The sequence below is a fragment of the Chiloscyllium plagiosum genome, chromosome 12 (assembly GCF_004010195.1).
Source record: "Chiloscyllium plagiosum isolate BGI_BamShark_2017 chromosome 12, ASM401019v2, whole genome shotgun sequence".
In the NCBI taxonomy this organism is placed as follows: domain Eukaryota; kingdom Metazoa; phylum Chordata; class Chondrichthyes; order Orectolobiformes; family Hemiscylliidae; genus Chiloscyllium; species Chiloscyllium plagiosum.
In genome coordinates, this window is record NC_057721.1 from 51,925,072 (window position 1) to 51,939,849 (window position 14,778).

At 40.0% G+C, this 14,778-nt stretch overlaps 1 gene segment (V, D, J or C); it reads right to left on the minus strand.

Annotated features, from left to right (window-relative positions):
- Positions 1-3,306: 3,306 nt before the first annotated feature.
- Positions 3,307-14,778, minus strand: part of LOC122555560 — a 54,759-nt gene continuing 43,287 nt past the window's right edge. The window contains 4 exon segments of the C gene segment in view: positions 3,307-3,631; positions 6,566-6,670; positions 10,505-10,810; positions 14,353-14,712. Of these exon segments, the coding sequence occupies positions 3,507-3,631; positions 6,566-6,670; positions 10,505-10,810; positions 14,353-14,712 (896 nt within the window).

Sequence of the window (14,778 nt, forward strand, 5' to 3'; positions counted from 1 at the left end):
ATTGAAAGTGGGTTATATAATATTAGTATGCGTTGTATATGGCATTTAATGTAAAAAATAAGAAATGAACTGGAGGATGCAATAAAGATCATAGAATTCCTACAGTGTGGAAACAGGCCATTTGGCCCAAAAGATCCACACCAACCCTCCAAAGACCATCCCACCCAGAACTATCCCCCTACCCTATATTTCCTATGGCTATTGCACCTCACCTGCACATCCCTGGACACTATGGTCAATTTAACATGGCCAATTCGTCCAACTTGCACATCATTGGGCTGTGGGAGGAAACTGGAGCACCCAGTGTGAACCCACGCAGACACAGGAAGAATGTGCAAACTCTACACAGACAGTCACTTGAGGGTAGAATTGAACCTGGGTCCCTGGCACTATGAGGCAGCAGTGCTAATCACTGAGTCACCGTGCCACCTTTAATGATCTCACCAGCATTGCAAGATTTTAATTATTCAGAAAAGAGAAAGGCCAAGGGGTAAGCTAATAGATGTCTTGAAAATAATTAGTTAATTGCATAGTCATAAAATATTAGAAATTTACTTTGGCCACATTTTCAGCATGGAGATCACAATGCTTGAATCACAACCTGCCTACACCCTTGCAGATCAAGGCTGAGCTAATGCTATGTTTATTTTCCACCTCTTCTGCATGAATTTTATATTGGCTCATTCAAATCCCGCATTGAATCCCTTTCTGTTAAACTATCTACAGCCTCTGAGCACAACGCAGCATCCTGCCAATATTGTGTGCAACTTGCATGATCCAGGCAGTTTGCTCTTTTCAAATGTTCACTGCCTATTAAATGGAGACTGCTCACATTGCACCATAAGAAGTGAGAGCAGGATTTGGCTATTTGGCCCCTTGAGGCTGCTCTGCCTTTCAGTGGAATCATGGCTGATCTTGACTTTAAAACAATTTTCCTGCACTATTCCTGTAAGTCTTGATGTTTTTAGCATGTAGGAATTTGTTGATCTCAGTCTAGAACATACTTAATAACAGAGGCTAAAAACTGACAGTGGCAGGGAATTTTAAATATCCACAGCCCTGTGAGTGATAAAGCTTGTTATAATTGTTAGCAGGCCTCTGTCAAGACAAGGTGGATAGCCTATGCTCAAGGGTTCCTGACACAGTAAGTCATGGGCAGCCTCTAAAATAAGTCATGGCCCTGTTCAGGTGGGTCAGAGTCAGGATCCTCTCCACATTAGGGGGATACGAAAGTGGGTGTTACAATTATTACTGTCGGTGCAGGTGGAGAAGTGCCCTGAGAGAGTAAGTAGACAGCAAAGAGGGCATACAGAGTTCATGCTGTCATGGGGTTAGTGTGATCAAGAACGAGCAAGGAAGATATTGCAGGCAATAGTGAAAGTGGTAGTGCATGAGCTGTAGTGGAAGGTGGGAGCAGCAATAGAGTGAGTGTAGGATATTGCAGAGAAGGTGTTGTCATTTATGCTAATTGTGTGGTGAAGGACATCAAACTTCTTCCTACAATGCTGGGAATTCCTCCACAAAGCTAGGATTGCTTTAACTTGGCTGGCAACCTCAGACATGACCTGCTGTTGTGGTCTCTACTGTTTACCCTGGGGAGGAGGAAGGACCCCATCCAGCAGGACTTCCAAGATCCTGCCTGCAAAGCAGGGCATCAATGCCCCCTGTCTGTCATGTCTGAGGCAATTGTCAGCAATCATGCTTGGCAGATCACAATTGATAGTCCCTGTCCTGGTGCACAATGGGCTTTTAAAGATGGCGGCTGTGTAAGAGATGCCAGTGAATTCCGGGATATCCTCTGAGTGGCGAGTTGTTCTGGATATTGCATGTATTAATACAGGACAGAAACTGGACATGAGAGATGTTGTGTGTGTAAGGTAGGCAATTAATTAGGAGGGTTTAGTAAAATACAGCAAATAAACTCATTAGATTTTACAGCAAGAAACGCTGCAGAAAATAGAATGGCAAATGAACATAACCAAGAAAAAAAAACCCATAAAATTCAGCCCATAGATACATTTTATGGGAGGCTACATAACTACATCAAGGAGAAGGATTTGTGGATAATGTTAAATAATGAAAGCTAAAAAGACGCTTGAGAGGAATATAAATGCTGATTGTCTCAATTAACCTCAATCTATGCATATGTTCTATTCACTTATATGAACTTCTATGATCAATAACTGTTCACAACTTTGCATATCTGTTAACATTTGATTAAGATGAGCCAGATGAATCATCTCTTGGTTCATGTAGATGATCTCCTTTTTGTAGCTTATTAGATAGAGGTAGTTTTGACTTAACTCTGTTATTTCTACAGCACATTTACCTTTGATTTTTGTCTTGCACAACATACATTGAGCACAGAAATTTTATTCAGTTCTTGTAGGACAAAGAGACAGTTTTTATCTTACAAAGATTGCACCAAGATTAAATAGGTGGAAGTAGTGGTGAATTGAGACTTAGTAAAGTGACATGAATTTGAGATGATCTCTAGGGAAATCAATTTTGGCAGAGACGTCCAACTCGAAGAGGGTGGCCACATACAGTCCCTGAAAACTTGCAATTTGCTGCTTAAAGTACAATACAGAAGCTCCAATACCCTTTTGTTCAATTTGGGCATCTGCCCCACTTCTCTGGGCCTGCTACCACCTCCATTTCTCATCTTTTGGATGTGGCAATAGCAAAGCGCAAAGCAAAGCAATCCAATTAAATAGGCTATCCCAGTGAGCAGGAAGGAGCAGATAGCAGCAAATAAAAACCGAAAGAATCGTGGATACTGTAAATCAGAAACAAAAACAGCAGGTCTGGCAACATCTGTGGGGATAAATCAGAGTTAATGTTTTATATCTGGTGACACTTCCTCAGAACTCAGATAGCAGCCGTTCCAGTAGGGGAAGGGCTACTATAGTCAGGAAGGATAGCAGCAGCAGACAGCACTTCCCCAACAGTCACATTCGCAATTCAATATGGTCAAAACTATGGATGGCAATAAACTTTTTCAGGTAATAATTGTCCAGAGCTTAATGTAATTCCACATGGGATGTACATGGGATTCAATGACATGTATAGAATTATCAAGAGGAATGGATGACAGTGGATTAACAGCTCCTCAATTTCTATAATTTTGAGACTCCACAAATATAACAGTGAGGAGGAGAGACAGAGCACAGACCTAAGTCTCCAATTGAGCTGCAATGTTTTAAATCAACATATTTTGTTTTACAAAACTGAAAGGTTTTGCCACTTTTAATTTGATGGTTTAAAGCATTGCAGCTCAATTGGAGACTTCGGTCTGTGCTCTGTCTCTCCTCCTCACTGTTATAGTTGTGGAGTCTCAATGCTATAGCCTATTAGTGAAGTTTTATAAGGTGACATCACCTTTAGGAATTTGTAGAAATGCACAAAATGGTTGAACAGCTTTGTTAACACTCCTACAAAAAACCTATAGGAACCATGAAACCTGTTGACTAATGCCATAGACAACCTTTTAAAACATTGTAAGTTTATAAAGCACAAGGGTATTGGCCAAGCAGTGAATAAACAGCATTATCATCTTTGGGTGGCTGCTCTCTTGCATGTGGTTCACTTTCAGGCATATCTGCTTTCTTTGATGATGAAGCATTTTTTTCTGCAGTAAAACAAACGGGAAATCTTTTAGAGTAGTTTAATCATCAAAACAAATCGAAGATTGCAACAGGAAAATAAAGTCAACTGCAGTATGTAAAGCTTGCTTCAAAACAGAAGGAGGACAAATTTAATATGTCGATGGTATTGTTTACTGAATAGCAAACATAGAAGAAGAAATATGCAGTTTCAGATATGCTGTAAACACACAATAAAATAACTGCTTTTCGAACATAACTTCACACCAACCTTTTACCCTTTGGGCACTAATGAGAAAGTGGAAAAAGGATTCCCAGGCTCACTGTTAACTTGTTGAACCAGGTCATAAAAGCTCCTTTCATGGCCAAGTCCTCGCATGAGACTGAAGGAGAAGGCCATTCGACCCCACAAGCTTGCTCCACTATTCAATATGATTGTGGTTGATCATTGAGACCAATACCCTAATCCTTCCTTTCCCCATATCCCTTGATCCCTTTAACCATAAGAGCTATAGTTACGTCCCTCTTGTAATCACAATGTTTTGGCCTCAACCAGTTTCCATGGTAGTGAATTCCACAGGCTTACCACTCTCTAGGTGAAGAAATGTTTCTACCTTCTTCCACTTTCAGACACTACCACTACACCATAAGATCTCACAATTAAAGAAAAAGTTCTGCTAGGAGGCAACTAATGGCAACTAGATAATTCTGTGTTTTAATGATAATGGTCGAGGGATAGATGTTAGTCAAACCTCTAAAAGAAGCCCCGAGCTTTTCTTTACAAAAAGTATAAAGATTTTGAATAATTCATGAAGTTGTTCATTTAGAGAAGGATCCCTGATGGTCCTCTAAGCAGATTGCCTTTTGGGAAAAGGCCAGACCAGCAAGGCCTGTATCCTTGGGAGTTTAGAAGAGTCAGAGACAACTGAATTGATACAGATGAGATCCTGAGAGGACTTGACCAAGTGGATGTTGAAAGCATGTCTCCTCTTATAAAGTCATAGTCATGGAGTCAAAAAGCATGGAAACAGACCCTTCAATCCAACCGGTCCATGCCGATCATAATCCCAACCTAAACTATTCCCAACTGCCTGCACTTGGCCCATATCCCTCCAAACCTTTCTTATTTATGAACTTATCTAAATGTCTTTTAAACATTGTAACTGTACCCATATCCACCACTTCTTCTGGAAGTTCATTCCACACATAAACCATTCTCTGCGGTAAAGTGCTCCTCGTGTCTTTTTAAAATCTTTCTTCTCTCACCTTAAAATATGTCCCTTATCTTGAAATCCCCCGCCCTTAGGAAAAGACACCGGCCATTCACCTTATCAATACCCTGCATGATCTATAAAGCTCCATCAGGTCACCTCCATGCTCCGATGAAAAAAGTCCCAACCTATCCAGCTACTCCTTATAACTCAAACTCTCCCTGTCTGACAGATTTCTGGTAAATCTTTTCTGACCCCACTTCAGCTTAACAATATCCTTCCTAAAAAATGGCGACCAGAACTAGACACAGTATTCCAAAACAACCATCATTAATGCCCTGTACAACCTGAACATGACATCCCAACTCCTATTATCAAAGGTCTGAGCAACGAAGGCAAGTGTGCTAAATGTTTTCTTAACCACCCTGTCTAGATGTGATATGAATTTCAGAGAATTATGCACTTGAACCTCTAGGTCTCTCTGTTCTACAACACTTCTCAAGCTCTATTTTGAATTGTTTGTTTTACCAAAATGCAATACCTTATGTTTCTCCAAATTAAACTCTATTTGCTACTCCTCAGTCCATTGATCCAACTGAGCACATGTGGGAGAACCTTAGAAATAGGGTCATAGTTTTAAAATGATGGAGTGCTCATTTAAAACAGAAATGAGGACATTTATTTTTCTCTCAGATAGTTGTGAGTCTTTGGAATTCTCTTCCTAAAAAAAGTAATGGATGCAAAACCTTTAAACTCTTTAAAGGCAGAAATTGATAGACTTTTGATTAACAAGCAGAGGGGAAAGCAGGGATACCCAAGAATGTACGGTTGAGGTTAAATTCAGATCAGCCACAATCTTATTGAATGGTGGAGGAGCCTCAAAGGGCTGAGTGACCTATTCTTGTTCCTTGTTCATATATAACTGCTGCCTCACCCACCTCAAAATGCATTGATTTAAACATGTCTGAAGCACAAAGCTGGGCCTTTTGGATAGTAGGAATAATTTATGCCCTTTGAAGCGGCTGAGTAAGTCATTCAAATGTCTTTAATATTGAAACAATGCTCTAAAATGTTACAATGCCCCAAGATGTTTGCCAGAAATGTAAAAAGAAAGAATACTTGTTCAAACGAAATGGTATTAGAAGGGGCCATTAAATTTTATTCAAGGAAATGAGTAATAAAGAGGGCCTTAAAGGAGGACTTGTAAATTGGAAGGCTTTATCAAAGAAATTATAAACATTGGGGTTTAGCAGTAGAAGACAAAACTTTCAATTGTGAGAAAACGAAGGGAAAATGAAGAGGCTAGGATCAGAGGAAAGGTGAGATCAGTGATTGAAGAAGTTTGATTGAAGAAGGGACAGAGATAGGAAAGGGCAATGTCATAAGGGATTTAAAGGCAAGAGATTCTGTGGCTATGATCAGACAAATAAGAATAGAACTAAGTGAAGATAGTAATACTTTACAGGACCAAAATATGGCAGTTGTTGGAAATGTGAAATGAAAACAGGAAATGCTGGACACACTCAGGAGGTTTCAGCAGTCTCCATAGTGATAGAAACAGATTTAATGGACTGAATTTTGTACAAGTAGTAGAGGTCCCAGCAAGTGCCATGGGAATTGAGATCAAAAACAGAAGGTAACCCTACAGCAAGACCTAGACGATCAGATTACCAGCGACAGCACGTCATTCCAAAACAATTTAGGATTAAAATAAGGTTAGCTTTAAGTCTGAGAACCATGACCACTTACTTGAAATTGAACGTGTACAAAGTACTGCAACAACCACACACGCAATCAATACAATTAAACCGCTAGCTATTAGTGATATCCACAATCGTCTGTTACTGGCAGAACCTGTTGAGAATTATGGAGGACATGCATTACAAATTATGTTGAGTAACATACCGTAAAGCAGAACTTAAGAGTTTACCCATTTTGTTCTAATGTAACGAAATGGAGATATTAGAGTGGATGTGCAAAAGCTGAGTCAAAGAGATAACTTTTAAGGAAAATCTTTTTAAAAAGGCAGAGAAGCAGAAGTTGAGAGACGGAATTACAGATATTCAAGCATATGATTAGGAGCAAAAGTAGGACACACAGACCCAAGAGGCTGCTCTGAAACTCAATAAGACAAGACTGATCTGACAAGACAAGACCCAAAGATCTTGCTTAAGAAGAATCTTTGCCTTAAAAATAATCAAGGACTCTTCGCCCACCACCTTTTCAGGATGAGAGTTCCGTGACCCTCTGTGAGCAAAAAAAATTTTTCTTACTCTGGCTTAAATGGATGAAACAGTGATCCCTTGTTTTACATTCTCCTGCAAGAGTAAACATCCTAACCACATGCAGTCAGGTAAAACCCACCATCTGTGGTTATCTAAAACATGGTTAAAGATAGTATCAAACTTCAAAAAAAGTTTATATAATTGCACACAAGTGGGTGGCAAGTCGGGGGTTTAAATAGCAACAAAGACTGACTAAATGTATAATGGAAAGTCTAGTACGAGGGCAAGATAGCTGGAAACATAAAATGAGATAATAAAAGATAATAATATGTTAAAAAAAAGTTTCTGTAGAAAGCGCATCTGAGGAATTTATAATAGGAAATAAGCAGATAGAAGATTAATTGAACAGGTAATTTTCATTAGCATACAGATCTGGATCTTGCTGTGTGGAGGACAATAGCAAATATTGCAGAGGACACTCAGCTTGGAAGAATTATAAACTGTGAGGAGGACAGTGTGAAGGTCCAAAAGGACACTGACAAGTTGGTATGGTGGGTGGATAGGGGCAGATGATGTTCAATGCAAAAAGTGTGAGGTATTGAACTTTGGTAAGACAAGCATTGAAAGACAACATAAAATGTGTGGACAATTCTAAGGAGGGGCTGTAGGAGCACAGGGACATGGGTGTATATATGCACAGATCATAGAAAGTGGCAGAACAGGCAAGAGAGCAGTCAATAATGCATCCAGAATCCTCAGCTTTATTAAAAGGGATATAGAGTAGAATATAATGTTGAACTTGTATAAGACATTTGTTAGAGCTCAGCTGAAGTGTTGTGAACAATTGTGGGTGCCACAACATAGGAAGGATGGGGACACATTGGAAAGAATGCAGAAGTGGTTTACAATAATGTTTCCAGGAATGAGGAACTTCAGTATTGAGGATAGATTGAAGAAGTTGGAATTTTTCTCCTTGGAGAGAAGGCTAAGAGGAGATATGGTGGAAATTTTCAACATCATGAGTGAACTAGGTAGATTTGATTTGGAGAAATTGTACCCTCTCATAAAAGGAACAAGAACAAGAAGCCATAGATCTAAACTGATCTGTAAAGCAAGCAAGAATGAAGTGAGGAAAAGCTTTAAACACAGTGAGAAATTAGGGTATGGAATACACTGCCTGGAAGTATGGTGGAGAAAGGTTAAATGTGGTCAGCCAAGGAGGTATCAGATGATTATTTGGACAAAAGTCATATGCAAGAGTGTAGGGACAAAGCTGGAGATTTGCTGTAGGTAATTTTGCTAATTTAATGAGCCACTGCAGGAATGATGGGCTGCATGGTCTCCTCTTGTGCCATAATATTTCAGTGATTCTGTAAATTCCCCCATCAGTGAAATCCATGAGGCTCAAGGACCTTCAATTGAACAAGGAGAGAATCTAAGACAAGGGTCTTCAATGCAGCAAACTATCAATCTTTTAAATCCAAAAATGTGGCATTTTGGGAGAATAGTGCAACCTCCAGATACCAACATTTGCAAACTCAGAGCCTTGAGAGATAGCAATAGGGTAGTGGTAAATGTAATTATACACACACATGTATAAAAACTAATCATGAAAAGTAAAAAGCTTGAAGAGAAATATTCTACCTAATCTGAAAGGGACTGAAAACGTTAATACTGAGGAGTGCAATGAGCACCTCCCACTACAGTGTTATTTGAACACAACGGATTGTGATCATGAAGGAGTGAGATCTACACCAGCTCCTCCTCCAAATCTCTGTAACAATGTCTGTCATATCAACATAACCTACAATAAACTAATTTTGTTAACGAGAAGAGATGCTTGTGATGAGACCAGGAAGTGGTTTTCATCTACCATACTAGACCAAGTAGGCCCTGTTGTTTCCTACAGATAAAGAGAATATTGGCAACCTCCTTCAACATGAGCAGGAGCTCTTATAGCATGTTTAATTGGCATACCCAACAGCTAAAGTCACCACAGTCCCACTCTCCCATTAGAGAGAGAGCAGACTGGTGGTAGTTTAAACTTAGGGTCATCACTCCTCAGGTGAGGGGTGAGGTTGAAAAGGTGCAGCGAATGAACCTGCCCTGTTGGTGTAACTCTGCATCACAAATCAGTTGTCCAATCAATGCCTATACCCATGCCACATAGTATTGACTGTCGACAAAGTTGTCTGATAACTTAGTGGTAGTCGAGGAGTCAAGCAAAGCGGGGGTAGAACAAAGCCAGGTGATATCAGCTTAATGAAAATGAACAGTTTGCCTAGTGGCATTGTCAGATAAATGATTATGGGTTTCAAACATAGCTTGCTGGGAATGGGCATGGATTCAGGAGGTTGACAACTTAACAGGTTTTCAGAGGAAAAGGCAGTTCACTGGAAATGGTGCAGCTCTGATTTGCAAGGTTAATGGTCTCAGGGCTTTCAGTTTGTGGAGAGAGACTTTCTGGAAAATGGGCCAGAACATTAAGAGGGCGAATCACAGAATCCATACAGTGTGGAAACAGGCTCTTCAGCCCAACAAGTCCACACTGAACCGTCGAACAGTAACCCACCCAAACCCCTTCCCCCTACCCTATATTTACCCCTGACTAATGCACCTAACCTTCACAACCCTGAACACTATGGGCAATTTAGCACAGGCAATTCGCCTTACCTGCACGTCTTTGGACTGTGGGAGGAAACCGGAGCATCTGGAGTAAATCCATGCAGAACAGGGAGAATATGCAAACTCCACACAGGCAGTAGTCTGAGGCTGGAATCGAACCTGGGTCCCTGGCACTGTGACGCAGCAGTGCTAACCACTGAACCACTGAATTATTAACAATATTGGCTGAAGTGGGGTTCAGGAGAGGAAGCTTTGTATTCAGTACTTTATGAGGAATAGAGGACGATAGGAATCTTGTCTGCAAGATGAACGCAGAGGCAGTCAGAGGAAGGTTGGGTAGGAAACTCAAAAAAAGATGCAATTTCAAGACTCACACTGGGAATTACTTGGTGGAAGTTTGCCCCATTGGCTCGTAAAAGAGAGAGATGGGACAGAGCTGTTGATAGGTTTAGCTTGATTTTAGTGACCAGGTTCCAGATGAGGGGAAGTAATTGTTGGCGACTAGGATATTAAAGGTAGGAGCGAGGGTATAATTGAGTGAATCAGTAGCTGCAGACATATTGTTGCAAATCAAGTAGCAAAGACTAGATAAGTAGCATTTGGAAAGTACAGTTGGAAGTGAATTGTCTAAGTGGACAGTGAGAATGGCAATCTTTAGACACGGAAGGCTGATATAGGTGGAGAACAATTCAAGGATTGATACCAGAACCACATTCACGTAATAACTTTACTCAAGTCATAAAAGTCAAAAGAAAATTAGAATCACAATTCAAACTGCTGCCAGTTTGCAAAGTCCAGAGATTTTGCCAACAAATCAATGAGTGAAAATTTTTCTCACCTTGGTTACAAACAGAAATCTTTTCAGTGGTGGATACAGACAGTGTTCGGTGGTTCACCTGACAGGAATATGTTCCACTTTCATTCCGCTCAAATACAGAAAGATTCAGGAAACTTGTGGTGGAGAACGAGCCATCACTGTTAGTGTGGAGAGTCCCATTCTTAATGCCATTGGTGATTAGCTGTCCATCTTTAAACCAGGACACTTGAATGTCATCAGGATAGAATTCCTGTGATGTGCAGATTAACTCTCTCCCTTGATTAGGGTAAGGCTGAGCCCTTTCAATTAACTGGACAGTTGGCCGAGCTGAAAGTCAATTGTAACATGTTATTAGACCTCTATACTTCAGTCTGCTTGTCAGTTTGCATTGAATAGTTTCAAGGGCTTATTGATGATCCACAGTGAGAAACTTTGAACTGTCAACTATGTGTATATATCAGATAAATAAAAGGCTAGCAACTGCAAATCAGAGGGGCTGGCATCATGGATCAGTTGATGCCTTAAGATCCACTAGGAAGAATTCTCAGGTGAGCTTGTAAATTTGGTAAGCAGTCTATCTGCCTGAAACGAGCAAGAGGTGGGAACGAAGGAGACCTTTCAGTGCATCAAACCATTCAAGTTTCCTGTAAAAACAATTCAACTTGTCCCATATCATCTTTTCGCATAGTTCTGCAGTTTTTTTTCCCTCCTGGCACTCATACAATGCCATTTTGAAAGCCAGAGGCAAACCTGCCTCCACCACACCACCATCCATACAATGGATGTGAAATATTGATGGAACACTGCCAAAAAGAACTCCTTTTGTGTCCTTTTGCTCAACATTTTAAATCTATATAATCTTGTTCCTGATCCATTTGCCAATGGAAACAATTTCTCTCTATCTATCATATCTAGATTCCTCATGTTTTTGGCCACCTCCATCGAATCCCCATTCAATCTTCTTAATGATTGTTTGGTGATATATAAAATGCAAGCTGACCTATGAGTTCCATTGGCAAGGTGAGCATGTGATGCCCATCTCTAATTGTACTGGAGAAGCTGGCTTTGAGCAGTCCATGTGGTGTTGATGGTACACCCATAATGCTGTTAAGAAGGAAATCCAGGAATTTGACAATTAAGAAATGATGGTATAGCTCCAATCAGGATTGTCCTGGGCTCGGAAGGAAACTGACCTATGGCAGATGAACCATAGAATCCCTACAGTGTGGAACAGGCCCTCTGCCCAACAAGTCCACAGCAACCCTCTGAAGACTAACCTACCCAGACCCATTCACCTACTACTCTACATTTACCCAGACTAAAACACCTAAACCTGAATACTGTGGGCAATTTAACATGGCCAATTCAATAACCTGCTCATCTTTGGATTGTGGGAGGAAACTGGAGTACTGGAAGAAAACCCACGCAGACACGGGGAGAATGTGCAAACTTCACACAGACAGTTGCCCGAGGTGGGAGTTGAACCCAGGTCCCTGGTGCAGTGCGACAACAGTGCTAACTACTGAACCACGGTGCCACCCTAAGTAGCAAAAGTGTGGGAATGAAGGAGACCTTTCAGTCCACCTAGAACTGTTTCCATGCATTTTGGGACAGTAATAGCCTAGTGGCATTGTCACTAGACTATGAATCCAGAGATAATGTCTCAGAGAGATGGGTTCAAACCCAACCATAGCAGATGATGGGATTTGATTAGGATTAAGAGTCTAATGACCATGCCGCAACTACTGATTGTCAGGAAAACCCATTTGGTTCTTTAAGGAAAGAAAACTGCCATCCTGTCTTGGTTTGGCCCACATGCAACCCAATATGCTCTTGTCTCTTGTCACTGCATTCTTTATATGGCTGATCCAGTTCAGTTTCTGAGGAATGATAACCCCCAGGATGTTGATGGTCGGGGATTCAGTGATGGTAATATCATTGAATAATAAGGGAAGATGGTTAGATTCTCTCTTGTCGGAGATTTCCTGACACTTGTACAACTCAAATCTTTCTTAGCAGCCCAATCTGAATGTTATGCATTAGGACATGGACTGCTTCAATATCTGAGGAGTTGAGGATGGTACACTTAGTTGCACAGTCTTACAGAAGTTGAATATTTCTGAAAATAGAGAAATCTCACCAAAACGTTTTATCTTGCTCTGATCAGGGAAAAAACAAGAATGACATACTTCAACCTTTATGACAAGAGAAAAGGGTGTAGATTGGTTGGCAAATCAACTCTTTTTGGTTAAGTCATAGCTACGGAGAAAGTAATGGGGAACTCTAGGCTCTTTGTGCTCCCAGATTACTCATAAAATGCACAAGGCTTAATAGTATTCCTTTTGTTTGTGGAGTCTATTAGATGTAATTCTGTGAAAAAAAGTTGCTGAAACCCTCCTCTGAGCTTTTGTTACCTATGAGCTTAAATATTCCAATGTGCTAGGAGAATGTTTCCTGTCATGGGAGAATGAAGGACTAAAGGGTACAGTTTAAAAATAGGGAAGTCTCAAATTAAGGTGGAGGTGTAAAGGAATTTCTTCTCTCAGAAGGCTGTTAGTGTTTGGAACCAACACAATGAATGCTGAAGAAACTCAGCAGGTCTGGCAGCATCTTTGGAAAGAAACAGAGTTAACGTTTTAAGGTTGACATGACTCTTCTTCAGTGTTTGGAATTCTTTTCTCTGGAAAACAATGGAGACTGAATAATTGACTTTATTCGAGGCTGAATAATTGAAGTTATTATCAGATCAGGTATAATCTTATTGAATGTGGAGAAGAATCAATGTGCCAAATGGTTCCTATTTCTTAAGATTTTTTGAAATTTGTCTTGATTAGCCTCTTACCTTGTCCCCTGCGTAAATTTTGGCTTATCCCTTAGTCAGTTGTTCTAATATAGATCCTGTTGCTTTCACCCATTCCCCATGCCCTTTGAATTCTATTGGCTCCCAGTGCAGAATTTTCTTAATTTTGAAATTCTCAGCCCTGTTTTTAAATCCCTGTAAAACTTTATCTTTCTATCCATGTAATCTCCACCACACTCAAGCTATCTGTGTTCCTCTAATTCTGGCCCTTTCTGCATTCCCAGATTTTAACTCTACAAACTTGTTTTCTGACCTTTTAGATAAGAAGGCCTGAAGTTCTGTAATTCCATACACCCCTTTCTTCCTTTAAGACTTTTCTTTACAGGTAAACTCTGGTCATGTTTTTGCTTATCTATCCTAATACCTACTATGTGTAAAATTTGCTTTCGAAGTTCTCTTTTGAAATGGCTCGAGCTGTTTAAGATGCTACATAAACACACATTATTATTGGAGTTACTGCAATATATAGAGAATTGCTGTTGGTGATGTATAAACCTTACAATCAATCTCTACTTCTGAACCAGAAAATCTTAAGAAATAGGAGCCATTTGGCACATTGATTCTTCTCCACATTCAATAAGATTATACCTGATCTGATAATAACCTCAATTATTCAGCCTCGAATAAAGTCAATTATTCAATTTCCATTGTTTTCCAGAGAAAAGAATTCCAAATACTGAAGAAGGGTCATGTCGACCTTAAAACGTTAACTCTGTTTCTTTCTCTACTTCTGATTCCTGAAGAAGGGCTCATGCCCGAAACGTCGATTCTCCTGCTCCTTGGATGCTGCCTGACCTGCTGCGCTTTTCCAGCAACACATTTTCAGCTCTGATCTCCAGCATCTGCAGTCCTCACTTTCTCCTCCTTTCTGAACCAGGCAACCAGGATTAAAGCCTCACCCACTCAAGAGTTACACAGTAACATGTCTGAACAGGTTAATTAGAAAACATTTGAAAACTGAGGAATGATAAAACAGCGGTGTTTTTTGAATTGTAGATATAAAACACACCTTGTACAATAATGCGTGTACCTTTGCCAGTTGCTGATTTTGAAGGAGGTGGGATTTCAAAATCAACTTGACAGAAGTAAATGTCAGAATCATTTAAATGAAGATTGTAGATTATTAAAGATGAGGATTTTGTTGAAGCATTCATCGTAATGTTAGCACGTTCTGTGCAATGTATGATAGAAGAACAATTAAATGTATTTTCCACACGATGGCAGAATGATTGTGTACTGCTGTTTCTCTTCCACGTAATCCGGAATTGTTCTACTGTATCACTGTATGAACAATTTATTTGTATGTTGTCCCCCTTCAATGCTCTGATCTGTGATGGTTCTTGGAAGACTGTTAGATTTCTGCTTCTCACTAAAGAAATTAAGAAACAAAAATGATTAACAATGTATAATTTCTGATCAGGAATGAACATTTCAT